At 40.0% G+C, this 26,148-nt stretch overlaps 1 protein-coding gene across 2 annotated transcripts; it reads right to left on the bottom strand.

The window, feature by feature from the left end:
• Positions 1-1,046: 1,046 nt before the first annotated feature.
• RB195_017579 (uncharacterized protein) lies at positions 1,047-17,244 on the bottom strand (the record flags this gene model as incomplete). 2 transcript variants are annotated; one of them, XM_064184635.1, is made up of 21 exons in its annotated part: positions 1,047-1,084; positions 1,154-1,205; positions 1,298-1,408; positions 1,883-2,036; positions 2,120-2,202; positions 2,256-2,409; positions 3,004-3,093; positions 3,248-3,383; positions 3,448-3,602; positions 3,661-3,755; positions 4,650-4,801; positions 4,885-4,955; positions 7,396-7,452; positions 10,018-10,097; positions 12,070-12,198; positions 12,255-12,306; positions 12,923-13,053; positions 13,122-13,293; positions 15,130-15,241; positions 15,580-15,877; positions 17,158-17,244. In XM_064184635.1, 21 exons carry the CDS (start codon positions 17,242-17,244, stop codon positions 1,047-1,049), a joined length of 2,409 nt encoding a protein of 802 aa, XP_064040516.1. The 2 variants fall into 2 exon arrangements, with proteins under 2 accessions (XP_064040516.1, XP_064040517.1); XM_064184636.1 differs by lacking the exons at positions 12,255-12,306; positions 12,923-13,053 and adding an exon at positions 9,435-9,704.
• Between the last annotated feature and the right edge of the window lie 8,904 nt (positions 17,245-26,148).

The raw sequence follows: 26,148 nt of genomic DNA, 5'->3' as shown, positions 1-26,148 counted from the left end.
GCTTTTCTCAACTTGCAGGGCTTTGGCGTCGTCCTTCTGGTTGCCTGAGAGGGAGAAGTTTCACACGTCGAAGTGGCGGAACCAAATTTCTGAGAATTCACAGGACAAGATCACTAGGAGTGACGTCGATCCATTTGCATTACACCGATGGCGCAACAGAGACGCGACGCCCTTATTTATCTTTGGCAAGGAAGTTTTTCCGCCCTTGCTGATTCTAGCTTTTCCCTGATCCTCCAGGGAGAAAGTACATCTGCTTTCAAACCAAATTTTAAAAAGTGTTGAAAAAAATGTGGGGGGAAATGTAGTTGGAGGGAGGGAGGGGGGGGGGGGGGGGGGGGGGGGGGAGGGGGATACTCAGGTGTGTCCTTATTTTTTTAGCTTAGTTTTTTCTCTTAGTAACTTTAGCTTACATGTCACAAATCTTCTTAGACTATCGCTTAGGCTTTAGGGCCCGGTTGACTTAATTATTTACTTTGAGAAATAACGGCGCCACTACTGGTTTCACTTTCTTTTTCATTTTTCTCCAACTAATCATCATTTTTCGGTAGTTCATTTCGGTGATCCTGTCAATAATTTGCTTCTAAGTCCAAAATGTAAGGATTGTGATGGTGTGTCTTATTCAGTTAAGCAAGATGTGTAAGATTTGCTCATTGTGAACGGGGAATATTAGATTCCAACTGAAGGGCGACTAATCCTGCTGTGTTGCTCAGCCAGTGATCACTGCAGTATGGTAAACTCCTGGATGTCTTAGTTGTCTCTCCCCCTATTTTTTTTTTCGTATTCTTGTTTTATTAACGTAACAATGGTTGAGAACTTTTATCACAGATGATTCGTTATCATATAAATGGAGAACGTCTACTTCAAAGTTTCAAACATTACAAACTATAAGACAAGACAGCACAAAAATGAGATCCATATAGATTGCCATTGTTGCTCTGATGCACATGTGAATTTCCACGCACATAATTATTTACAGTGAAAAATTCAAAAAAAAAGATCAGCATGAGATCAAAGGTATAGAGAACAAAATGAGATCGGTTGAGAATTCAGATCAACATGGACTTGTTGCCAATTTCGAGCATTTCTGAAGCGCACATGAATAAATATTAGGGGAATCCGAACAAGTACGCATTATAGTCGAAAAGTTACTTACCGGATCCCATTGAGGGTACCTGTGTTCGCTCAACAGAACGATGCAAAGAAAACTGAAAAAAAACTCCGAATAAATTTTTCTATTCAATTTATTCAACAAAAAATGCAAGATGATAAAAGATGTCTGTAGCAATCTAACACTCACCTTCTGATCGTACATGTGCTCTGATGGCCGACTATGGATGATATACTGTTGACTGAGGGACATCTGAGGGAGGGGTGGAAGGGCGTCATCAAACAACGGATAATCTGTGGGCTAAAAATAAGTAATGTTATGAAAAGTAGTCACTTTAACAAGAGATTCTCTTAAATTATGTTTTTTGAAGTGGAATTACAAGAAGCAACGTAAAGTTAACGTAAGAATTGAAGCACTATTGATCGATCGTGCAACGCATACTTAGAAGTGTTTGTGATTGAAAATTAATCACCACATAGTTTGCTAACAAGCTGGAAAATCCTAAGAAAAGTTCTAGTTGCTTCTTAGGAAAGGCGTAGTCTGATATCGATCTCTTTATTATCTTTTTATTCACATTCACCAGTGGTGCATCAGAAAAAAAGAAGAAAAGAAGAAACACGATTTGTCTGAGCCAGAACTTTTTAAAGAAATCGGAACCCAAATTATTGTCAGTGGAAATTGGCGCAGTCGTCCTTTATGACATGGTCCGCATATGCAGTGCTCAGGACAAAGAGTAATTTTTGTGTAATAATTAATAATACCAGAAAAACCTACTTGACTAATCACGGTGATCATCGCTCTGTTAGCTGCTTTGGCGATGCGAGACTCAACCAGGTAAACCATGTACTCGTCGGTGAGCAATCGAATGAGGTGGAAAGATCCAAAGGATCCGGCTGATCGCAATGTCAGGTCGCGGATCAGCATAGAGCTAAAAGTTTTCTTCAGTACTTTTATGTGTTTCGTTCCATTAGGAAAAAAAAAAGAGAAAATTCCCCTTTATTATAAACTTACGTGTAGCAGCTCCAGTTGAGCAGGAACTGTTTTCCAACCTCAGAAATCACTTGCACCGGCTTGTCATGATACTTAGCTAGGATCTAAGAGAAAAAACCCTTGCCAACGTCTCCAACACTCGAACATGTATCCTTACCTGATCAACAATGCTCTCAAGCCATTCTGCCCATTCTTCCATCGGTGCCATTTTCTGCAGATTATCTTTGAATGCGTTATGGATGTGATGAACCATGAGCGAGTCGCATCCGCTTACCCAACCGGCCTGTTCCTGCACCTGTTGCATGTCCACTCTGCAACAGATTCGTGCAGCATCTGCTTTTCATTAATTTCATGCAGGACAGCTTGGGTATAGAGAACATCGTCTCTATTTTTAGACGCAGTGGGCTTATTTTCCCTCAAAGAATGTTTTTCATCCTTTAACCTTCAAATATTTATGAGAATTTCGGCGTTTTGTAAAGGTACGTTGAGAAAATCCTTCTTTTGGAAGGAAAGTGCACGGATGCCGCACCGTTTTTTCTCCATTCAATCCGTTTTGTACTTTATAATATAAGAATAAAATTTAAGTGCAAAGGTTTGAGGTCACTCCAAGAAATCGGCGAAAGTCGCACGTGGCTACTACGAGGAAAGGAAGAATCTCTCATATTTGGCTTGTAAGTTTTTAAAGGAAAGTAATTTGAAGAAGGAAAAAGAACTTGGAGCCGCTCTTTAATTTCTCTTCTCACAATTATTCCTTGAGACTATGGATATACGTATGAATCTCAGCCTACTTTCATGGGAAAGCAATAGATGATTTATTGAAGGAGGTTCCAGCAAAGAAGTACGTCGTATACGCCGGAATAGGTCCGTACTCGTTTCCCCTCATGTATGGAGGTGTATGGACATACCTAATATAGTCGTTATACATAGCGGTAACTTGATCAGGTTTTTGCAGTACTGCACGAGCAGCTTGCGCGAGATGATTGAGTGAAGTGTACCTGAAAATTATCCGTCACGTGCTTACTACATACAGTTGTGTTCACAGTAAATACACCCGTACTATGCACTGTATTCATATATACATATGAGTAGGACAAGTAAATCACAGACGCAATGTTCTACGAATGCAAAATAATCGAAGTATTTCAGTACCTTCTCAATCCTTGTGCCATATACTTAACAGCTTGAATCTTCTTCTTTTGCATGATCTCAGGAGCTCCTTGCATTGCCTTCTTCAGATAATGTTCGACGTTTTTTGCAAAATTCCGGCACGACTGAGTCAGGAACGCTGGAAAATACGTACACGCAATGATTCAATGAGATTTCATTGACGAAAAGATGAGGAATCTTACGAGACATGCTGCTCATAAGCACATCCGGTACCAAGACGTCAACGAGAGTTTGATAGAAAGCCAAATCCAGTGAAACGACCCAGTGTTGGATTTGTGGAAGAGTGCATAGAGAGAAGAGCTGTTGTTGTGAGAGTCGAGCTTGACCCAGTGCTTTGCTGAAATTTCAACAATGAAAACTCTCTTTCTAGGTTTTTTTGCCACCAGAATACTTACTCTTCATCTTCGAGATCGTCTTCGGGTTGCCAAAATGTTGTCCAATACTCTTCAATTTGTTCAAATTGCAGTTGTTTTACACAGTACAGCACTTCCTAAAAAGTTAAAATATTCGTTTCCAAAAGCTATAATAAATTTTTGTAAGAGTATTTCAGATTCTGAGAAAACACACTAAAAAGGATTTCCCATCGTAGTGAACTCACATATGCAGAGAATAACGAAAAAACATGCTATCTCGAAGTATTGTATGTTTAGATTGGAATGAAATTCTTGTAACTTTAGGGGATAGGAATCTTTCTTCTGAAACTTGTGATTTCTAGAGTCCCTAAATAATTTTATTGTGCATCTTAGGAAAAATGATTGAGGGAAAGCAGTACGCCGTAGTGTGTTCGCCACTATTACAGTATTCAAGGAGCTCAAAAATTCCAAAAGTTTCTTTATGCTTCCTTCCAGCCCTTATTTTCACTTTACCTATTCCGAAGGCTTCTGCAGTCCCAGTATGGGATGGATCTGTTCCTGCCACTAGCGGATTTTTCGCACAGAAATACGTGCGATCAGAGATTTTTGCAGATATAGTGTTATATTTCAAGGTTCAGAAGATTTCTTCTATATTCCACAGTTTTAATAACATAGGACCAGATGATATCAGTAACGAACAAACTAATTTTTTTTTTTTAAAAATCCATTGCATAGTATTTTAGAACGGTTGGAAATGGAATGAACAAGTTTGGAAAGGTGCTTTGATTCATTGAATTTGATTAAAAATTGAAATTTGACTTTGACTTATTATTATTTTCTGAACATATTCATGTATTTTCATCTGAAAATCTAGTTGATAGCGATTGGGTATTCGTAATGGATGGTTGATAGAAACTTGAAAAAGGGCTGATTTAGAAACCAGAATTTTTTCCTGTAATTTTTCAACTTTTACCATTTCTACCGTTGTTTGCAACCGTTACATAGAAAAAGAATATAAAATAACGACTTACAGAACAATTATGGTTGTATGCGTTCACGAACAGCACAACATGAGAGAGTTCGAGCCCAAGTTTCGGTAATGCCTCAATAAGACCGTCAGTTTGTGGAGTTTGAATGAACGGTACTTCTCCATTCCCAAGTGAGAGCCTATCTGTGTCGGACACTGAATAGAAGAGAAAATTTCAGGAATCGTCCAGAATACAAAGAAAAACTCTCTCAGATCTCGTACTAAATCCCGAAACACACCTTCGTTTCGTGAATGTCCATTCGCAGCTGACGGAGGTGGAGCATTCGGTGATTGTCGTGGAGCCGGACTGCTATAAAACATCTAGTATTTTATAATGGAAGAGTTGCGATGAAAATATAGCCCATTATTTTCACTAGTTAATATTTACTTCTCACTACTTTTTCTCTCCTTTGAAAGTCTTTGAACTTCTATTCTAATTCTTTGAAAGTTTAGTACAAGCAGAAGGGAATGAAGTAATACGTTATTAAATTGAAGAAATGAGTCAATATTCGTACTCAAGCCAAAAATGCACACTAGTAGGATATTAATATTACTAGAATAGAATGTTGCTTAACGAGTCATATATCACATTACTTGAAAAAGTTTTTTTCTCCAGTGTTTCTTATACTCTATTTCTGTACTCCATCTATTTCTATTAGGAAAAATAACCTTTTTTAAAGCAACTGCCGCTCTCTGCTGTGCATCGCTTCAAAAATGCAGGTGTTCCGGGTGTCTTTCAGCATTCCAAAGAAAAGGTGAAAACCTCTGTAGGTTCATATTGAGTAAAATCAAATTTGATTCAGATTCGAAGTTATGAAAGTGTGGGGAGGCAGGGGCAGCAAAAGTCATTGACTCATAGTTAATTTGTCATTCAGTGAAATTAAGTTTATGGTAGAAAATCTTCTCCTTTTCAATGATAAGCAAATTTGTCCTCTGTTCCCAGCAGTTCGCTCATTATTAGCCAGGTACTGTAGTATGGTCTTTATCAGCACCGATGTTACCATCTGTGGTGTTTATGCAATGTAGGTGGTCGTAATGCATATTCATTACTTGTTCTCGCAAAAGTTTCAGTTAAGTCGTATATAGAGTGATCCACATGAAGTGTGTCGAGCTGTTTAAAATCCAAGAATGCGGCGACAATCCTTGGGACAAAGAAAACGGTAATGACATTGACTGGGCCTTGCAGCAAGATTGGGCGGCAGCACATGGCGCAAGAGAACACTAGAGTGGTGTGAGATCGATCTTCCGAATTTCTGGACGAAGGTGTTTATCCGCAAACTCGCCCGATCTCGATTCTTTGGATTTTGCTGTCTGGTCAATTCCAATAGAAAAAAGCCTACTCTCTTAAGCACAAGTCAGTGAATTCGCTGAAAAGAGCCTTAGAGAATGCACGAGGTATGAGGAATGATCGTCCGCATCCTCAAAAATTTCCAGAAGTGATTGGATGCTTGTATTGAACTAAAAGTGGTCAATTTGTATGTGATGTGTGAGAAGTTACGCAGAATTTTGTAACTACTGAATGAAAAATTTCTTATTTAGATTAATTGAAGCAAAGTTTTGAGTACTTTTTCTTGCATCACACTGCATGTAGACCACCTTGTGCTTGAGTCTTCGATATATTCATTTTCCGGAACTGTTCTTGAGGACTACTGGAAATCTTAAGTCATTGTTGTCCCTCATTCGTCAAAAATCAATCAAGCTTCATCGAAAAATAGCTCCACAAACAAATGTACCTCCATAGAACTCTTGATGTTACTCATATCAGAAGTGGCGGATATGTTTGGACCTCACTTCTCAAGTTCTCAGAGACCGGTTTATTTTTTGAATTCACTTCCGTTGATGACTTTTTAAGTTCTTGTAAATGGGAGAGATGTTCGCATTTGGAGATTAATTAACTTTAAATTATTTTTTTGGAACTAAATTTATTTCCTGGATTACTTAACTTTGAATTTTTAATTTTTTTTGCCGATTTTGAACCGTTGTGAACAATTACCTCAAACGTTTTTTTTCGCTTTCTCATGTTGAGTGCAATCTATTGATTGGAGCCCTATGTTGACAGCGAACAATGGTTTTTCGTTTATTTCTTTTTTGACTGTTTAGAAAATAAAAGATGAAGGAAAAATAAAGACTAAATGTCTTGTTTGTAGATATTAACCTGTAACACATCTATCAGTACAAAACTTGGAGGATCTACTTGGACTCTACCCCTATCTGAATCTTCAGAAGTATCCCGTGTAGCCAGGGAATTCACTCACTTGATAATACCTTAGTAAAAAGGATGCTATCTCAGTAGAGAGGAACTTTAGATCGCTGCAAAACGAGCGAAAACACTAATCTGGAGTGGTACGGGTTTTTAGCCTTGTAATGCCTGCACGGGGTCGCGGATTGTGGGGAAGAGGGTGATTCCGCCCATCTCTCCTTATATCAATGTAAACGGGCGACGTCCTCTATTGCAGAGCGCCACCCTTGCGCTTCACGCCTACGATTCGTCCGAATGGGTTTTCCACGAATCGCAGGCGGGGCGCAAGCGTTGCGCATTGCAACAGAAGCGGTCATAAGAAGTAGTTCCAGGGTCGTCCATTTCTCCTGATATAGGGAGAAGCGGGCGGAATCACACTCTTCTCCACAATATAAGACCCGTATAGGCATTACTCATCTGAAACCCGTACCACCCCAGATTCGTGAGGTGATGCCTTTAACCACTAAAATCTCACACTTTTAACGGACTTATTACTGAAAATGGTGCTCACCTGCTTGCTGGTCTACTGCTTTGCATCGACATTGCTGTGTTCGGACGTTTTAGCGCGCTAAAATAGGAAGTATTGTAGTATTGAAGAAAATTTGCAAACAATCATTTGACCTTTTATTGATTGATCTTTTATTTATTAGAATTTTTTTTCGGGTGAAACATTATTATAAATTCCAGTATCGAGAAAAAATGGTCATTGTCGCTTTCTTTCTCTGTTACAGACCGATTATGAAGTAATGAAAAAAATTACAGCTCAGCTATTGGGTCAGTCATTTCATCTCCACCAATTCAATCCTATGAAATAATAAGTAGAAACCTTTAAGAGAGCTCAGTTACAAAAACTCGGAAACTCTGCGGATAATCGTTCAATTTAAGGAGTCTATTTCTGTAATTGCAAATTTAGCCTCAAATCATATCCTGATAGGAAGGCCTAGATGGTTAATCATATCCACAGAAGAACCGCCGTGAAATGTGGAGAAATGGACCGACAACTACGAATGGTATCCCACCTTTAGGAAAAAACAGCAAATTTTCAAACAAATTGAATCACCTGAATAGAAAGAAAAATTCCTAATATCATTTAGGAGTTTTCCCCAGAATGGCTTAGAATTGTGAAATAATTAACAGAAGGAAATGATATAGATTGTAAAAAACAGAAATAACTAGCCTTAAAAAAACTTTAGCCATTCACAATTGTGGAATACAATGAAACAGCTACAGTGTAAGTTAATAATTAATCGTGTAGCCGATTCCACCTGTGTTTGCGACGAGACAAACGCAGGAAGTGGCAGATTTTCCTTGCCGAAGTACCAGTTCTGATTTCTCGGGATTTACATATTTTTGTAAATGTTTGCAGATTTGCGTTTCGTAATCTTGGTCTGTAGAAATTAAAAATTAGAAATTAGAAATAAAGGGAAAAGATGAGGTTGGGCTTCTAGACGAAAGGTAGACTATCGTGCTGGAGAAAAATTTCGAAGAAAATCAAAAACTTCAAAACATTTGAAACATTAAAAACATTGGAATTTTCGGGAGAGAAGTGTGAGATAACAGTAACATGCATTGGGGGAGTTTTGCACATTCATGCGCAGCCCTCTGATCTACGCTTTTTAACCTGTCATTGTCCATTTATCATATTCGGATGCTAGTAGATACTAGCTTTTGGACGGGAGCAGAAGGATACCTTTTTGATCTTTTTTCGGTATCTTTTATAACTTTACTGAAGACAGGGAAAATTCAATCAAATACTTTAATGGCTCCATCCAAGTAGTTGAACCTATTCCTATTTCGCTGCTGAAGCGCTATTTCCATGTGAGAACTTTCTTTTCAAAATTACAAGAGTAAGTTTTTTTTTATATACATTTTGCCAGGTAGCTAATGAACAGTGGGCAAACTTTTTCGGACAAAGTCTCATACTGATCTCATTTGATTCAGGGAAAGATAATTTATGATTGTGGAACGCACATAATTTGCACTCTTCCCGGAAGAGGAAATTTAAATATGAATAATATAATAATATAATAATATAATATGAATATGAAGAAATGTCCAACATTTCTTCATATGTACCCATTCAGTATACACAAAATACGTGAACGAAGCAATACCTAAATGATGTTGAAAAACAGCAAAAGAATGCTATGTTCTCTTTCAGTAAATACTGCTAAGCATTTCTGAACTTTCGTTCCAAAAAGTGTTTCTTTAAAGGCTGTGAAGCACAAGAAGTCAACATCGTCTTGAAAATATTCTCTGTGATATCTATGGCAATTAACTCTACCTTTAGAGAAAAAATTTCAAATAAGAGTGGTTTTAAGAGCACTTTAAAATTAAATTTGCCTGTTATTACTTTTTTTTAGCTAATATTTGTAATCATTTGCTTACTTTTCACGTAGGTCTGATGGAAAGGTCTGCAAATTTAGCAGCGAATAACGGAAACACTTCAGGATTCCTTCATAAATATAATTAATGGGTGGTTTTTTACAATCTGAAAAAAGACTTAATATGAAAGAAATCTGTGCTGGCCTTCTGCTCATCGGTGCTGACGCCTCATGTGGTGAGTATCGTTCTGGAACGTGTGCTTGCATAAGTGGTGAGTCGGCCTTGATACGTATGCCATAGTAATGGTATTTAGAGTTTCCGCGGGTTCCAAGGCGTCTGGTCCTCAAACCGTTGAACACCGAGCGTATAAGTTTTCCAAATGAGGCTGCATTCACGGCATCTAACTTGTGTTCGTGGCAATGCCTTAAATGTTTGGTTAGGATATAAGTTAGCTTGTCACCACTCAGATCACCACAAGCTCTCTCAACGTAGGCCCTGTAACGTCAACGTGTAACGATGTTGGACGTTAGATGTTTCGCTCTTTTTTTTTCAGAGTGCGTGCAATTCAGGAATGCTAAACATTTCGAAATTCCCGAGAAAACCCCTCATAAGCAGTTCAACGTTCCCGTCCAGTGAATAGTGGAAAGCATACTCGGTTACCCATAGCAACGCATTGCCAGCTACCATAACCATATGTAGTCTCGTCTAAGACGCATTCTGACACTCAAACTCTCGGCGGCGTCAAGTCAAATGCACAGAAAAAAGAACGTTCGTCCCAAGTAGACTAGACTAGTACGAGAGAACGAACTTCTTGTAATGGTCGTAGAGTGCACATCGAGGCAAAGAAGTCCCGTCAGCAGTTTCGTAGTTGTCCAGCAACCATTGGATCTGGAAAAATAAACAAATTTTCTTTGTTTACACAAATTAACTACAGTTTCTTCAACTAAGAAAGGACACAGTGTTTTTGAATTGAATAATTTCGTGTTGCACCCAAATATTATAGATAAAAAATATTTCCTCAGCCCTCAGAAGAAATTTAGGGACAATTCTGATATTAGTGTCACTCATAGACCTCTGGGCCATTGTATCGTAGCTTGTGTCACTGCTTTTTTCGCTGCGGTGAAAGCGAGTGTACTTACATGGAGGCGCGTCTCCGGCGTCAGTTCAATGCGCACAAACTCATCAGTTGTCATTGAGGATCAGGCGCAATGAACTCATTTCCAATCTCGGCTTCCTGAGATAAATGGTCTAGAAGGTTGTCTACAAAAACTTATGGCGACGAGATGACAGAAGAAGTTGGACAAAGTACTCCTAGAAGAGATTTCGGAAGAGAACACGCATACGAGGTATGGTGTGGACGAGTGCAGAAGGATTCTTGCAGAGATGGGTGAGAGGAGCAAAGTTATCGTTGTCGAATGTGGGCGAGCGAAAGTAGCCGATTCGGGCCAGTTGCCAAGACGACGTTGGCCCTCCACCGGAAGCTCCAAAATCATTTGCAGTCGAGGCGAACAACAATCATCGCGCAATGTCTTTGATTGCACGTGTAACGAAATAGTGCTCACGGGAACCTCTAACATTTAAATCTCGCATTGAGGATCAAAAAAAGCTACTGCCACATTACGCTGAAGTTAGTGACAACGGCGAATCATTGCGACAGTGATCGCCTTTTTGGTAGGTATTGGTAGCGTGCAAGGAAGAAAGGTGTTCCGGATTCTTCGGAGTCGAAAATGAGCTGTTAAGGCTAGAGGTGCCGCACTACATAGATCGAACTCTTGCAATGGTGTTCACCAATGATTGTGATCATTTTCAGCTCAGTTATCTTGTTATACGAGAACACCTCACTGAGTTGCAGTTCTCTTCCACTCACTGGTATACTCAACGCAATGAACATTCATAGGATGTTTTGAATTCCTTTTTTGCAGATTTTCAAGCCGACATAAAAAAGAGAATGTCAACAGAAACATGTGAATATTCGGTACTAATCTATTTAGAGTATAATCTATTTAGAATTTGTTTTATTTAAAACTTATTCTATTTACAATGGGAATAATCCTACGCCCTATGCTAACCCTACATCTTCTCTAGAACCGGAGACTAATAAGAACTCCGTGATATATTTTTTGCACCTGCAAACAGCCACTTCCTGTAAGTGCCGCAACCGATTGAAATTAACGGACGTGAAGTTTGTATTTTAAGATGCTGATAATTATTGTATTACATGAAAATTCCAGGTGGTCCTCGCTTGGAATGTTCGTTCTTCGTAGCTCCCTCAACGCAGTAGATGTGGCGTAATTCGCAGCCGTCTGCCAGTTTGCATAATCGATAATGGCACCAACCAATGGCGGGCGCAGCCAGATTACGGTCATTCCTTGGTCCTTTCGACCGTTGTGAATGCATCATTTCCAGACATAGTGTTTTCATAAATTTCAAGTATACCGGTTGCCCGTGCTCGTATTGAGGCCGGATGTCATAAACATGAAACAGGTGCGTTGCCATATTCGGCGGTTTTTTTGGACGGGAGCCAAGGCAGCAATTACTACGGACACATATCGCACCTGTTGCATCTTCATTATGAAATGTTACATCGTGTAACAGCAGCCAGCATTGATCGAGCGTGTTGCGAGCTCGATGCAGTACAGTTATTCGTTTGAGCGACGCAGTTTTGATCCCCTTTAGTTGAGCCAATGAGGCATGCGAACGCATCTGCGCGGCATGGGTCACAAAATGCCAGGTGAGCGGCTTAATCTGTCGGTTTGTGGCCCGCAATTTGGTCGGCATAGTAAAACTACGGACTAATTATCTCCACAGTGTTTGCCGCTTCTGGGACCATCATGACGTGAAAGAATAGCTAAGAACTTACAGTAGCTGGAGATGCTCTCGTGGCAGCTCCAAGTCCGGTCGAGTTATCATCTTCCACAGATACAGGCGACTGTGATCCGTGGCCATGGATCATGTAGGACTGACTCGGAGAGTGCAAATTTCCGGAATACTATATCAAAATTGAATTCAGTTACAGTATTTGATTTTAAAAAAAGAAGGGTATACCTGATAGTAGTTGTTGTACTGATTGTTATCCGTGTAGACATAGGTAGTAGTGCTGAAAAGGACCATAGTGTGAACGGCACAGGGACTTTGAGAGCGAGTTTGCGTTCTGGGCGGGTAATGACGAAGGAGTCAATGGGTCCAGCATGGGACACCTGGCCCGACTACATCAATTAGACCTTAGCAGAAGATTCATCTTTAAGATACGACACGACGGGTGGATTAACCAAAGAGGGGTTAATGAGTCAATGAACACCTTACGTGAGCAGAGCAAGAGGGTTACGTTTGCCAAATTGATCCTTTTTCAAAGAGTACTGCAAAATAGATCAATATCTTCCAGATATGATAAGATAAGTTTCCTACGTCCTACCATGTGTTTTTTGAAACTGTCAGATGTTAAAACATAATTTTCTTGGACCAAAATGTCGAAGTGATGATTGGGCGCTATCCAACTGCGCCATAAAACAACTCTCTGATTGGAATCAGCATAGAAATTGGAATGGAGAATTTGTAGCGGACGAGGCAAAACCTCAACTTCTGTGTTCCGTAATGAAGAGTGTAAGTACCACTATAAAACAAATCAAACCGAATATGACCGAAATACAATGTAAGCTCGTAGATTGTTTCATGAATCCACAATTAATCTCTCTCCATTACGGGCAAATTCTGACTTAGGAGCTATTTGCCCAGAGTATGTACAGTAGGAGTCACCGCATAGAACTGAGTCGTGAGCCAAGTAAATCATACGAGGCGCGGAGGCGCTATTGATGTCGCGCATACCAAAAAGTATGTTAAAGAAGAGCTGAAGGGAGGGTGAAAAGACGGAGTGGATCAGGACTATATGCTGAGTTGGGAGAGGTGGAAACTCACTAAAGAGATCGCCTTGGAGACACGCATAGCCCCGTTGGCCAGACGACCGTCGTCGCCAAGTAATCGGTCCCATAGAAACACACCTCTTCCTGTTCCAAATATCTCCTCTCTCTCTGCTTGCCTTTGGCAAGACAGTCGGCTATTCATTTCCCGACCTTCTTTGTTCACTTCGCTAAACAACTCTTTCATTTTCTCATCCGCGTTCACTGTTCGTGCGTCGTCGTCGCCTGACGTCGCCGTTGCCGCTTACGCCCGGTCAAGTGAATGCGAAATGACAAATGTCAGCTAGACGGATCCGTCAGTTTGAAACCCCGTTTATTGCTTATTCGTACCCAACTTGACCTTACTAATCGTTTAAAAGTAGAGAGAATTGAATTTTTAAGCTTGGTAATTCTTTTAGAATGTGATAGTGTGGAACTGACGAATAGGAGGGGAAATATCAAACTAAGAGCATGGCTAGAGAGCTACTTTTTGTAGCATGCTAGTATATGGCGACTACCTTAGCGTAAGAGATCTTCATGACTTTTCCTAACCTTTGTAGGAGGGCGCCTTAAACATGCGGATATTGTTGATATCTTCATCCTCGAAAATATCTACTTGGCTAAACTTTCGATTGGCGCAGATGTTTGTCGACGTTTGGTTTATCCAGAAGTGTAAGTAATGGTGCTAGTCGATGACAGCTTGCTCTCGTCCTTGGCAACACTACCAAGGCAACCCCCGATCATTACGCGGCCGTATCTTTTCCTCACGCTCCCGACTGCCAGACCTCTAAGATGCTTAGGACTTCGCGCCCATCACTCAGCGTCCCATGATTCATCGAAGAGAGACCGCTAAGCTGATCTTATGATCACAATATTTGGATATTGAACTGAGATCCGTGGCCTTTCCAACAGAACCAAGTGCTTCGAAATCAAAGATATACATTTTAAAAAGACAAAAAAGACAAGATGTCACCATCTAACGTTTCTTGAGTTTAAGGATTAAATTTGTGGTGAAAACGAGTTATAGCGTTCTCCAGCTAACTTCGACAAGGTAGGAAAACACACGTAGTGTCGACTGATATCACTATGAAAGGAACAACATCATAGAGCGTAGTTTCCTAACACTAATTATTAATTTCGGTTGAATTCTGGTTAGTTAGGATCCCTATTCAACTTCACCGGAGTATTATTACTCTGTTCGAGGAAAGTTCACACGAACTGATTGAGGCAAATATTCGTAAATCAAAGTAGCGCGGAAAAGTCGTATCATTTCATATCCTACAGTATGATATGTGCATAGATTTGTTTTACCCATAACTTAACTCTTCTTCTTAACTTCCCGACAAGTTAACGCTGCTTGAGTTGAATTCCAGAAATCATAGCTGATGACAAAATCCTTTTTTTAAAAATAAATATTCACCTTTGCTTCTGAAGAAGTGACTGGCTCTGTTGAGAATTGAAAGATATCTCAGAGCAAAATCGGAGGTCTTATTTCACAGTTTCAATTGGAATGAACGAACAGGGAGTGTATCGTTATACTTTAACCACTTTAGTTGCTTTCAATTGGAAACGAACCATAGGTGATGCAGTTAAATTCATTAGGCAATCGTTTAGCTGTTGCAATACTGTCAAAAAAATCTTTCTTCCAGCAGAAGCACTATCATTCTTGAAAGAAACTCTAATTATTTTGCAATATTGCAGTTTAGAACATTACAAATAATTTCAAGACTTTCGTTTAAAGTGTCTCCACCACTACTAAACCAATGGCGCATTAGTGCCCCATAAATTCTCGCGTAAAATCGCTAAGCCGTTCTGACAAAATTTCGCTGCAAATTGCGTGTTGAAATGAAGAAAATTTTACTTTTTTTTCAGCATATTACGGATATTTCGGGGATAGTTCCTGATTCTTCTGGAGAATAAAATGCTGCAGCTTGCGACTTTATTTAACAGCCATATTAATGTTTACAGCAGTTTGATTCGTGCAGAATCGGTTATGCTTATCCAATGAGAATTGGCCAAGAACTTACGTGTTGTTGTTTATGTGAGAAGATAATGGATATTCCATCCCAAATTCGGTAACGTAATGTGGTGCAGGTGCAGCGTATGCAGACGATTCCAGAAGTTCAGTTGGTTCCGAACCTAAAACATTTTTAGTCTCGAATAGCAATTTGATCAAGTTGAAAATTTGTACTTTTTGGTGCAATTCATCAGTTTTATTGACTCTCAAAAGAGCGAATGGTTTTGGAGAGCGTTAGGGGTTTTTTGAGTGCTTTTAGAGAATGGAAGAGAGACATTCTGGGATAATAAAACCTAGGATATCAATACAACTTTCATAAGCTAAATGACCGGGATTAAGATGAGGAAGCATGTTTCTCGGAAATAAAAGCTGATGGCAGCAGCTGGGGACGGGATGCTAATCGGATCGTGCTGTCCCTACTGCAGGAGGTTTTCCTTTCCAAAACTTCATCTTCGCTTACATAGGTGCGGATACGGCATACCAACGATGGCGTTGTAGCTGAGAATAGTGGACGGGAACATCAGCAGGACATGTAGCCGAATCTGAGCTTGTGGTAGGGTGCTTAGTGTAGTTCGGCGAAGGACGGACAGAGCGTTTACCCATGTTTTATGTATTCGTTCTTTTGTTGCCGCCAATGGAACAACTATCGCGACTTGAGGTTGCATTGGTGATGAGACGGACTCATAAAGTGCGGCAGCTACAGTGGGGAGACCTTTGGGGCTTGAATATGGTTGTGAAGGTTTTCCAGACATACTTTCCTTGAGGGAGAAAAGAGTTGAAATGACATTGAGAATAGGAAACAAAGGTTGAACTACGTTGAGCTGGGGAAGATGCTCTTACCTATCGTTCCTGCGGAAGGAAGCCTCATTTTATGGTCAGATCGAGAATGCAGATAGATGGATGTGAAAGAGAGGGTTAAGCAGAGACGCGGATAGGAGGTGGAGCGTGCTAATCACCACAACCCTGCGGACCAGCCTAATTTGTACCTGAGGTCAGCTGGGGACACACTGACAACAATGTTTCGTTCATTTGAGAACGTTAGCAGCACCATGTACATGAATCAGCAGCAGTTTTGGTGATGAGATGTAGCCTTTTAGTTTCGGAATAAAAAAGCAACCTGTTTGCGTGTTATGTAGTAGAGCATTGTACAGGTCCATTGCAACAAAGGTCGAGGAAGACGAGGCGAATCCAAAAGCAAGAGGCTTGAGGGCGGATCAATGCATCTTCTCGAAAACGGCCAGCATTTCTCTAATATGTGCTCCCGAATATTTCAAATCGTTTGGTATACGGTGGCGCCATCGCAAAAAACAGAAGCGCCACGTCTCGCAGTAGGCATTTACCTAGCCGAAGGAGGAGACACCGCACGAAACATCCTCGGCGTTTGTCGTATCGGTAGAGGATTGAGGGATTTGTGCTAGATGCCACTTAAAATGAAGTGCTATGGGATGTAGACGGATGCTTAAGTGCTTAACACCCTCTCTTCCAGCGACTGATGTATGACGTTGTTACCTGTGTGTTTTTATATTATCCTACTCTCAAATTTAAGATTATTTCTGGTGTTACAGGAGTTCTAGAGATTTCGTTTGGTGCTGCTTACTTATCCAGGTGCATACGCTGTTTTCAAGTAATGCTATAGATGTTCCGAAACCTGTCATGGGTTACAAATTAATTTTTTTATGGCACATTCTTGTGACTAGTATTGCAATCGATTTTGAAGCTCTACAACTCAGCAAAAAGAGGAGTGAGAGGAATGATATAATTCAGTGAACTGTAGAATCGTAAATCGTATCTTTTCTCTAGCCCTCTGCTTAAAATACTTGATAATACTTGAAGTACAAATAGTCACTGTCAAACGTAATTTTTCTGCGAAAATTTCTTTTAAGAGGCTGAAATCTGAAGTTTAATTAGTGTAAATTAAACAAAATCACTTACATTCGCCTCCAGACGCTGGTCGCTCATTTTTGGAGAGCAATAGTTTCTGAAAAGCGTTTGTGAGCAACCATAAGTTATCCAGTTATGGGTCTCTATGATTGCCAACCTTAGGCACTGGACGTTGAATATGTTCGTCGTCGAGAAGAATATCCTCCGGTTCCATTGCGTTTTCTCCACCAAGGAGTTTGCGCATCAAACTTTCACAACCACGCTGAAAATACTACGATCATCCGGTGACTCCCTGCCGAGTTCTTTTTGCTGAAGAAGATGGTGGAGATGGAGATGTTGTGAGTTTACGAGTTGTTGATGGATCTCAAATCGGCTGTTCGTGCATCTGCGAAGACTTCAGCATGTACGAGATTATTCGAGCACCTGAGCTCAACTTCTCAAATGATCTCGTTGTTGCAAAGCATTGGTCAGCACCAAGGCAATTATGGATCGTTTCACTTGAGTGAGGTTTGACAGCTGCTGGACACCTTTAGGAAGTATTGGAAATACTGAACAATTACATTTTCTAATCTGGATGTGCCGCTAGGAAGTTGGAATACTTCAGTTTTACGAGAAAAAACATCGAGAGATAAGAAATTTTTTGAGTCATTGTTTTTTTCCGAGTTGGATGGCCTAGTTGGACGAAGATGCACAGAGTTAGAGAATGTACTTTTCGTTTTTTTTAAAGTTTTGTTCCTCCTTTTTCTTCTGTATTATTTTTATTCAGCAGCCGTTAGCAATCCGTCAAAAAAAGAAGAATGGTTGAGTTACTCACCATTACGAATCAGTTACGTATAAAATTGATATTGAGGTTTTTCGAATCAATACTAATGTTATTGTGTTGTTATACATAAAGAAATTTAATTAAGAAGCAGGTAACCGATAATGCATGCAGAAATGTTATTGATGAATGAAGAAGTGGAGCAATACTTACACCTATGTCTACTTCTTATAAATAATTAATTCTTATAAAATTCTTTTGGTTCTTACGAGTGAAGACATTGCTTTGCTCTTGGAGTAAATTTTAAAACGGAGAAAATTGATTGAAAGTAAAGCAGAACACCATCAGCATCCAGAAATTTCTCACTTCTCTTTTTCAACTTATCCTGACTAAATCGAGAACAAGTTTGGAATTTTTTTCTCCTAAAATGAATTTGCTTGGATCTTAATATTAGAGTTATATGACAAAGAGATAAAAATGGAAAGGTACTGACTGCAATTCAAAAAATTCATGTTCATGACAATTAACATATAGTTGAAAACAAAGTCTTTTGATCTTGCATGGCGGCTTTTTTTAAACTGAAACTCTTTAGAGTGGGAGCAAAAATGTGTTGTAAGGAAGCATAACATAGACATTAGTTTTTCCTCATTCAACTTTGAAGCTAAAAGTTGTCAACACGTGAGTCCAATGTACATGGCTTTACTAAGGATGTAAAACGCTAAGGCTACTGCAGGAAGCCATCGCAACGATTACGTCAGAAGGTCTTTTTTAAACGTTTTTTTCACACTCAGAGGAGTTTCTGGTGCATCCGATGAAAAGTCAGAACAGATAACGAAGGTTGGTTAGTGAAAAATTACAAAGAACGCATAAGTGGACACCTAGGGGCATGCTGTTCAACACATGCAGAGAGATCGCAGAGCTAAGCACTTCCGGAATTGGCAAGCTTCCAAGGTATTGAACCAGGTTTGGCGACAAGCCAATGCCGTCTATGCTGCACATATGGCGTCGTTATGACAACGAGGTGATGAGGTGATAAGATATCATGTCGGTAGCGGAGAGTTGTAGACGATAAACAGAGGATTAGTTAAGGAATCGAACGAGAATGAGAGAATGTAGAAGAACAACGGGGAGACTGCAGCATGTTCTTGAAGACTGACAACTCTTGGTCAAGGAAGAAAATTTTCTAACGAATGGTCAGAAATTCTGATGATCTCTTAGATTATTGAGGCTCTTAAAGTTATGATCGTGATTATTTGTAGAGGTTTGAGAGCTGAGGTGGGCTGTTTGTCGCTGAGCCCCGTCTGGGAATTCTTCTTAAATGAGTAGTGAACACAGCCACAATGTTAAAAGATGATTGTTCACATGTGGAAACGTTGATAAGAAGGAAATATTTGAAAATTTTCTGAGTTCTGCTGTCGTGCGTATTGGAGGTCTAAACTCAATGAAGGCATCTAAATACACGCCCCTTAACAATAGGAAACACCTCACTAGGTAGGTGTTCAAGCTTACGCTCAATCAAACAACAGATGAGGGTGATTTTCTTTAACCATCCAACAATGAAAGAGAAATTTTATTGAGGAAACTCCTATGAGCATGATAAACGAATAACTGATCCGAACAAATTTGATTCTGATGAATCCTGGTGATCTGCCTATGTATCGTATTCGCCTGAGCCAACCTAAATGATATACAGTGTTACCAGAATGGTTGAAATGTCAAGTGAAAAACGTAACGTCGTCATTTATGCCAGACCCATTTCCTCTTCTTCTGGCTATCCGCAACTTTTGAATGTTCAAATGACCAACTTCAATCGTACCGGAGGAAGTTTTTCAAAATGCGAACATCAAGAATTTTCACCTAGATTCTGAGCTAAACCGATGATGAGGATGACAACACAGAGTCGCTGTTCAGATAAAAGAGGAATTGTTCAATTCTTTCTAACGAAGTGAACTCTAGAACCAGCATTTCTGAAGACATGTTTCGTTGGTGCACAAAACACGAACGGAACCTTTGGCATTTACAGCAACTGGAATAATTTGTGTTACTAGTGAAAGTTTAATTTTTGATCAATAACATGAGCACCTTTCATGTCAAAATGACCACTGCCGGAGATGGTTAAGAAGTTCCAACGACTTTTCAGACAGCATCATCGGAGCTGCTGCAGTGAGCGGCTATGAACTTGATTTTAGAAGAAAGCCACGATGAGCTCAGCTCAGGTTTCAATGACGGAACTCCTACAAGATCTCGTTTTTGTCGGAAAATAAATCAGTTATTTCAGGAACAATCGCATAAAATATTGATCAACAATCAACGAGGAACAGAAAATTTTGGAAATAGAGAAAAAAAATGAACTTCTTCACGATGACATTGAGAAAAGCTTTATTGTTGTCACACATTTGGAATGGAGTGCAAATGCCTTTAAGAACAATATGTAAAATTCAGAAAAACTGTTATCAAAAAATTAACACCTAATGTGATTTGATAAGCTGTTTAAGAATGGCGTTGTTGGCAAAATTTGTTGGGTTGTAATCTCGACGTGTAAATTATTTCATCTGAGAATTTTGTGAGCTTGATACGAAAGATTAACATGGGTCAGATACCTGAGCCGTATCCAGATGAACTCTCAGCTGGACCATCCGTGCTGCGAACATATTTGTGCATTTCGTTGACGATCTTCCAGAAGAGCATTGTTCAACTTTTACGATTCGCTCTGATATTCTTTCACTCTGTCTTTCGCTGATTTTCACAATGTGATCGCTCCATCCTCGTGTCAGTCCGCTGGGTAGTGAGGTGGAAAGTAGTTCTTAAATGGGAATCAGGGTCAGCGTGCGTCGAGAATTTCTCAACAGGGGTTCGCAAGAGGGATGTCGAAATGCTTGTCAGCAGAGGAAAAAAAATGAAGAGAGCAAGAAGAAAATGACGAGGGGATAGCCGATTTCAAATAAGCTCGCTCATATAAAGAGGTGCAAAAAGTAAGTAGATAGCGTGAAATTTTCTTGAAGATATTTCTGGTATAATTTGATACCTTTTGGTCCGATACTAGCTTAGAAAATTACTAAATAAATGAAGGACATCCAGATTATGATAAATGCGAGGCGTTATGAGTACGAAGGGAAGTAAAAGAGAAATTGGAAGAAGAAAAGGAATGAAAAATATGCCATGCATTGTAAACGATGCTTTGCGGCCTTGCTTTTAGGTGAGTTGTCTTTGAAAAATTTTCACCAAGAAAATGGAAATTTATTGAGTATGAGAGAAGAAACCAAAGAGTTACTATCCGGCACCTATAATTGGCTGAAGCTGATTGAGGCCGATACTTTACAACGCTCTATGGCGAAACGTGTCATTTTTGCGACTGTCAGGGATTAATCCCTGACAAAATTGGGAATTTTACACTTAGCGACTTACAATTTTACACTTCTACAAAAGCTCATAGGAAACAGCTGTCATCGGACAGTGACTAATTTATCATTATTTCCTGAAACAGCAATTTCGATGCTGTTACTGAGCGAAAAAGGCATCTACAGGCGCACTTAGGGATACAATTTGTACAAAGTAAGCTTCACGAAATTCTGATTATCGACTTTCAAAGTGAATTTCATGCAACAAAGCTGGCTGCGATTTGTGGAAAGAGATTTCTTCTATATTTTCACAAAGTTTGTTGCTTCTTGCTTCTTTTTTTTTGGAACCTAGTTGAAAAAATTTCTAATTTTGCCTCATGTTTTCGAGTTTTCTCAACTAGCTGTTAAGGGAACTGTAACACCTACAAAGACAAAAATTAGCAGTCAAGGGTTTTCCTTGATACTCTATCAAAATTTGACATCGAATTTTTCAAATGCGCTACCGTGGTCTCGCAACTGGAAAAAATGCGGAATCTCAGATTTTTGGCAATGCGTCAAAATGTATGTCTTCAAAAAGGTCCAATAACTCACCTCGTTGTTTATACCGACCAATTCGGTTTGAACGATTTTGCAGAGGAGGATTTTTGATTCCAAAATCCGCTTTCAGTTTCTTTCAAGTAGTTTTTATTCCCTCAAAAGTGAGTTGAGAAAAAGTTGGAAAAATTGCTAAATTCCTCAATTTTTCTCAGGTAGCTTTCAGAAAAAAAAAACCAGAGAGTTCTTGAAAAGGATATTTAGACCTTTTTGCAGCGCAAATCTTCCTTTACAGAAAGCTGCCACGCTTGTCTTCCTCCGCTAGTCCGTTGTTCATATTTATTCCAAGCTACTAAAATCCGACCAGTTCAAAAAAAAAACTGCCGGTGAAACTTTCTTCTCAGTAATTTTTTTCGGTTTTGCAAAAATCAAGATTCTGGCGGGGATCGAACTATTTATCCGTAGCCGATGTCGATGAGTGAAATTGTGTGCAGGAAGTAGAAAATATTGAAAAAATCCTTTTTAGGTTTTAAAACGTGTTCTCCGTCGTTTCCAGCTGTTTGCTCCATTTTGCAAAAATAAGGGTTCGTGCGGAAATCAAACTCTTAACCGTTTATAATCACTGTCACAAGAATAATTGTCGTCGAATAAACGTTGAGAGCTTACTCATCTTTCTAATTTATACGTGCACATTTGCGCTGACCTACTTCTGGTCCTTACAGTGAGTTATCAGTGATGTATATACAATATTGAATTACATATTTTTATTTTACTTGCAACGCTTATTGCCGATCGCGATTAATAACCATTATAGCACTATTTATTAATATTTGCTATATTCTTTGATTTATTTGTTGAGCGTCCATTTCTTTTCTTTAATTCTCTTTACCATAACTAATTTCTCATTGCTATATGAACGGCTATAGTAGAAAGAATGAGAAAGAAGGGGTTGTTTTGTTAAGGGTCTTTTATGGAGTGGACCGTTATCAGGGAGATTTTATCGCAACTACATGCCTGACCCTGACGGCAACTGCGAAAAACCCAGCTAGGTTCTGTATGCAACAATTAGTCCTTAGAAGCCCTTTTTAAGTGTAGGTGACAGCAAACATCTTGGATGTACGAGCAGTGTCTGCTCACTTTCATCAACGTAGCATAGCGCTGAAAAAACCGCAGTGTCCAGCAGATGAGCACGATGTTCTTGGTTCCTCAGCTGAGCACTGACTTCGCGACAGGTGCGAGGGGTGCCAAAGCTGCTGTCATTCTTCTATTCAGATTTTTTCTGTTCGTTTATCATAATCCGGAGTCGTCCGAAGCACACGATGTAGTCTTCATTGTTTGGTATGTTGCACTCTTCCGTCCTTGCGGCACTCGTTGAGTTCTGTTTCCCCAACGTCTCCTACTTCACTGGCACTTCTTAGAAACGAACGTCCGAGAAACGAAGATTTTGAGAATGTTCCATCAACGCTCTTCTTTATTCTTACCAAACCAGAGCCAGTGTATCACGACCAAAGCGGATATATTGATGGATAGATAGACGTAAACAGCTAACGTCTTCTTCTCGTCTATCCGTAGGTGCTGACGACACTAGATACGCTTCTACATGATGAATGCTTTTTCAAGATCGATGGTCAGGCGCGGGCGATATTCGCGGCGAACCGCAATGATCTCGGAAGCGTTCTGACCGTAGCTAAAGCCCAGACGGAATCCAGCCTGTTCTTGAAGGTGGAACTCACACAGCATTCTCAATTTTGGCAGGAGAATGACGTTGGTAAACACCTCGTATAATATGCTCTGCTATTTATGACTTCTTATGACAGAGAATGCACAAACCCCTTCTTCGTTCAACAAGAGTGTAAGCAAAATTCTTAAAAGTTTGTTCTTCTCTGCGCTGCCTTGAAAACTTTATTCATTCTAGTGCAAGGCCTTTTTTTTAGTGCTGAGGTTAACCACAAACAATCTTCTGTGTGACGCACAAAGCTTAAAGGCAGCATACCACGAATCTGGGGTGGTACGAATTTCAGGTTGAGTATCCGTACACGGGGTCGTAGATTGCGGAGACCGGGGTGGTTCCGCTCATCTCTCCCTGAATCACTGCAAACAGCCGGCCCCTGAATGCTATTTTGTACGATGCCTCCTATTGCAGCGCGCCACCCTGCACGCGTAGCGTCTCTTTCTGCCTATCGGGGCAGTCCGAATTGATTTTCGACGAATCGCAGGGCGGAGGCGGCGCAAGGTGTGGAGCGTTGCAAAAGTACAATACAGCATCCTAAGGCGGGTGTTTGCAATGATGCAGGGAGAGATGAGCGGAACCACCCCGTCTCCATAATCTACGACCTCCATACGAATACTCCACCTGAAATCCGCACCACCCCAGATTCGTAGTATGCTGCCCTTAAAGCCTTCTTTCTTTAAACAATTCGTTACTGGCTTTTGAAATACGGTACTGGTTTGAAATGCCAGGGTTCAAGGCACTCTCAGCATTACAATCCTTTGAGAAGCAAGTCTTCGTCTACATTTTGCCTTTCTCGTCATTGTCACTGTCAGATAGGGACAGGGAATTTTTGAGAATACAGTTATCGTAATTATTTTCCTTCTTCCTTTATTTTAGGAAACAAATGCATATTCTGTGGCCGAATCGTATTTCCGATCGATAGGAGACAATGATCAGAGCCGTTGTCGGTGCTACTAAGAGTTCAAGCATATACCATCTCCAATTGATGAGTATGAGGTTGATCTCTACATAGACCGAGAAGTTGTGCATTCTCTTGTCCATTTTCTTTGATTAAAATAGAATGGCTATGAAAGATGGGCTTGCCAGACATTTGGACGGCTAAAGGGATGCAGATCAGCTTTTTTTCGCACTATATCCTGATATCAATTTTACGATTCTAATTGCGGAATTCCGTTGCTTCTCTTTAGTTTTAGTTGAGCTCTCCAAACATTTACAAAAAAACTTCCTATCTGGTTTCATGGGCGGGTGCAGTGTAGCGGTTAGAGGTTCCGCTTCCTGCACGATCGATCGGAGGTTTGAATCGCCCCAGTACTCACCAAGCCTTTCATCCCTCCGGAGTCAATAAATTGGTACCAGACTTGTCTGGGAGGATAAAAACGCTGACTTGACACATCGGCTACCCACCGCAAGTCATTGTACACGCCAGTTACACGTTCGTAAAATCTCAAACGATTCTAAGTTAAAGTAAACGTGGGGGCGCATCTCAATCGGATTGATTAACGCCAGAAACTTTATCCTTAACTTTATCCTTTTATTTGGTTTCATCAGTTGCCAATGTCATTAAGTAGAAGTAGATTATTCGTGGAGATCAACCAGTTGTTATTTCTCCTCACTGTCTCTTGATCCCAATCTTCCGACTGTTCAATGCAAAATCTCTACTGACAGAATTTTGTGAGGATCAACGAGACGGACAAGAGATTGGCTCCCAGATGGTATGAATCTTTTTTGCGTGAATAATGCTTACTTTCGCTCAACTGTCGCCCCGTCTGCTGATCATCTCGGCTTCGGGAAGAACATGTTGGTCAGCGTCTGAAGACATTGTTCTAGTATTGTATATTCGCAAAGTTCGGAAAACTTCCATTTTGCCCCGTACTCTTGTCTATTCAAATCAGAGAAGAAGTCGAAGAAATCAAAAATCTATTAAGCAGCATGTGGTTAGATCAGCTTTCGCAACGCCTTTCGACGTTGCGCTCAGACCGGATGGAGCGACGCACTGGAATTTGTGCTGGAGAATACATGTTACCTGTTTTTAAACAAGCTTCTCACAACATTTTTCGCCACATTACATTGACAGCCTACATAGATTAGGAAACCATTTTGTAGAATGAGACAAGACAATAGAAAATCTTGACCGTTCAGTTTTGGGTAGGGTTCCAATATCTGAATCCAAATTTCGCTGTTTGGTATCCAGGCACATCTCGACGCCACAGTAATCCGGTAGAAAACCGTTGAAACTTAATTATAATTTAAAACAGATTGCTCTATCAACAACAATATACCAATGCTTTTCTAATATTCTTGTACTACGAACGCCAACTTGCACACTGAGAGCTCAAACAAACCTAGCTCATTTTCATTATCCCAAATATTTCTCTACGGTTCAAAGACTGTACGCAGAGACGAATTCCGTTTTACATAAAGTTATGCAGTTTAGCTGTTTGACAGGACCACCATTATTTACGAAAGGGAGTCAGCTGAAGTTTGAAGAGAAGGGTTTGCTGAAAAGGAAAATGAATATCAAGGAAACTTACAATGTCGCCTCTTCAATGTGACCTCTTAAAGAACCACGATCTAATTGGAGGGGAATGATACTAGAAAAAATAAGTCTTTTCTTGCTCTGTCAACCACTTATGCATTCGCTTTTTTCGCTTCTTCATCCATCTTGCCCCGACAGCTAAACACAGGCTTAACGCTACTTCGTCATTTGTGATTCGATGATCTCCCGGTGCAATATACGATATGTGCAAATGATTTTCAAGTAGACTCTCCCTTAGATTTTCAAGA

The sequence above is a fragment of the Necator americanus genome, chromosome II (assembly GCF_031761385.1).
Source record: "Necator americanus strain Aroian chromosome II, whole genome shotgun sequence".
In the NCBI taxonomy this organism is placed as follows: Eukaryota; Metazoa; Nematoda; class Chromadorea; order Rhabditida; family Ancylostomatidae; genus Necator; species Necator americanus.
This window is presented reverse-complemented; position numbering and strand designations above follow the sequence as displayed.